The 1174-nt window shown below is 37.8% G+C and overlaps 1 protein-coding gene across 1 annotated transcript; it reads left to right on the top strand.

The window, feature by feature from the left end:
* Window positions 1-205: 205 nt before the first annotated feature.
* Window positions 206-1169, top strand: LOC111140607 (zinc finger protein 502-like; the record flags this gene model as incomplete). Its single annotated transcript, XM_022492804.1, has 1 exon — window positions 206-1169. A coding segment is annotated over one exon (964 nt), but the record flags the coding sequence as incomplete, so codon positions are not given.
* Window positions 1170-1174: the final 5 nt, after the last annotated feature.

The raw sequence follows: 1174 nt of genomic DNA, 5'->3' as shown, positions 1-1174 counted from the left end.
GTTGTGCTGGACAAATCCCAGAAACCTCCATCCACACAAGTACACAAGAGTAAAAATGTTTGTACATCTGGGAGTTGAATACCCCCATGTGCATGTAAGTAACCTGGGGAAGATTTTAATTAGAGATTATCACTGAATGGCCAGCCTAGAATTTATATAGAACTGAATTCATATTCAGAGAACTGAGTGGATAAATATATCTGAGAAATCCTATAACAGTCTCATCTCTTTCCCAACAGCCGAAATATCACCCAGGAGAAAACCCCTTTGAACATATTGGGTATGATGAAGTTTTCAGTCAGACCTACACATTGACTCAACATGTCTTAACTCACACTGGACAGAGACCCTATAAATGGAATGAATGTGGAAAACATTTCAGTCATAGAAGCGACCTTTATAGACACCAGAAAACTTTCATGGAAGCAAAACCTTATAAATGTAATCAGTGTGATAAATGCTTCCATAATAGAAGGAAGCTTTGCATACACCAGAGAATTCACACTGGAGAGAAACCTTATAAATGTGATGAGTGTGGGAAAAACTTCAGTCGAAACTCACATCTTCGTTCCCATAAGATAACTCACACAGGAGAGAATCCATTTGTCTGTAATCAGTGTGGGAGTCACTTCAGGTATTTTTCATCTTTAACTAGACATAAGCATATTCATTCTGGACAGAAGCCTTATGAATGTCATCTGTGTGGGAAAGCCTTTGTTCAAAGTTCTTATCTTAAACAACACGAGAGAACTCACACTGGAGAGAAACCATATAAATGTCTTCTATGTGGAAAAGCCTTTGTTACAAGCTCTAATCTTAGAGAACATGAGAGAACTCACACTGGAGAGAAACCATATAAATGTCATCTATGTGGAAAAGCCTTTGTTCAAAGCTCTTGTTTTAGACAACATGAGAGAACGCACACTGGAGAGAAACCGTATAAATGTCGTCTTTGTGGAAAAGCATTTATTACAAGCTCTTGTCTTAAAAAACATGAGAGAACCCACACTGGAGAGAAACCATATAAATGTCTTCTTTGTGGAAAAGCCTTTGTTACAAGTTCTAATCTTCGAGAACATGAGAGAACCCACACTGGAGAGAAACCATATAAATGTCCTCTATGTGAAAAAGCCTTTGTTACAAGCTCTAATCTTAGAGAACATGAGAGAACTCA

This window comes from Enhydra lutris, unplaced genomic scaffold, assembly GCF_002288905.1.
Source record: "Enhydra lutris kenyoni isolate GAN:26980312 unplaced genomic scaffold, ASM228890v2 scaffoldscaffold5880, whole genome shotgun sequence".
In the NCBI taxonomy this organism is placed as follows: Eukaryota; Metazoa; Chordata; class Mammalia; order Carnivora; family Mustelidae; genus Enhydra; species Enhydra lutris.
The sequence above is the reverse complement of the archived record's forward strand: the minus strand, read 5'-3'. Positions and strand labels throughout refer to the sequence as shown.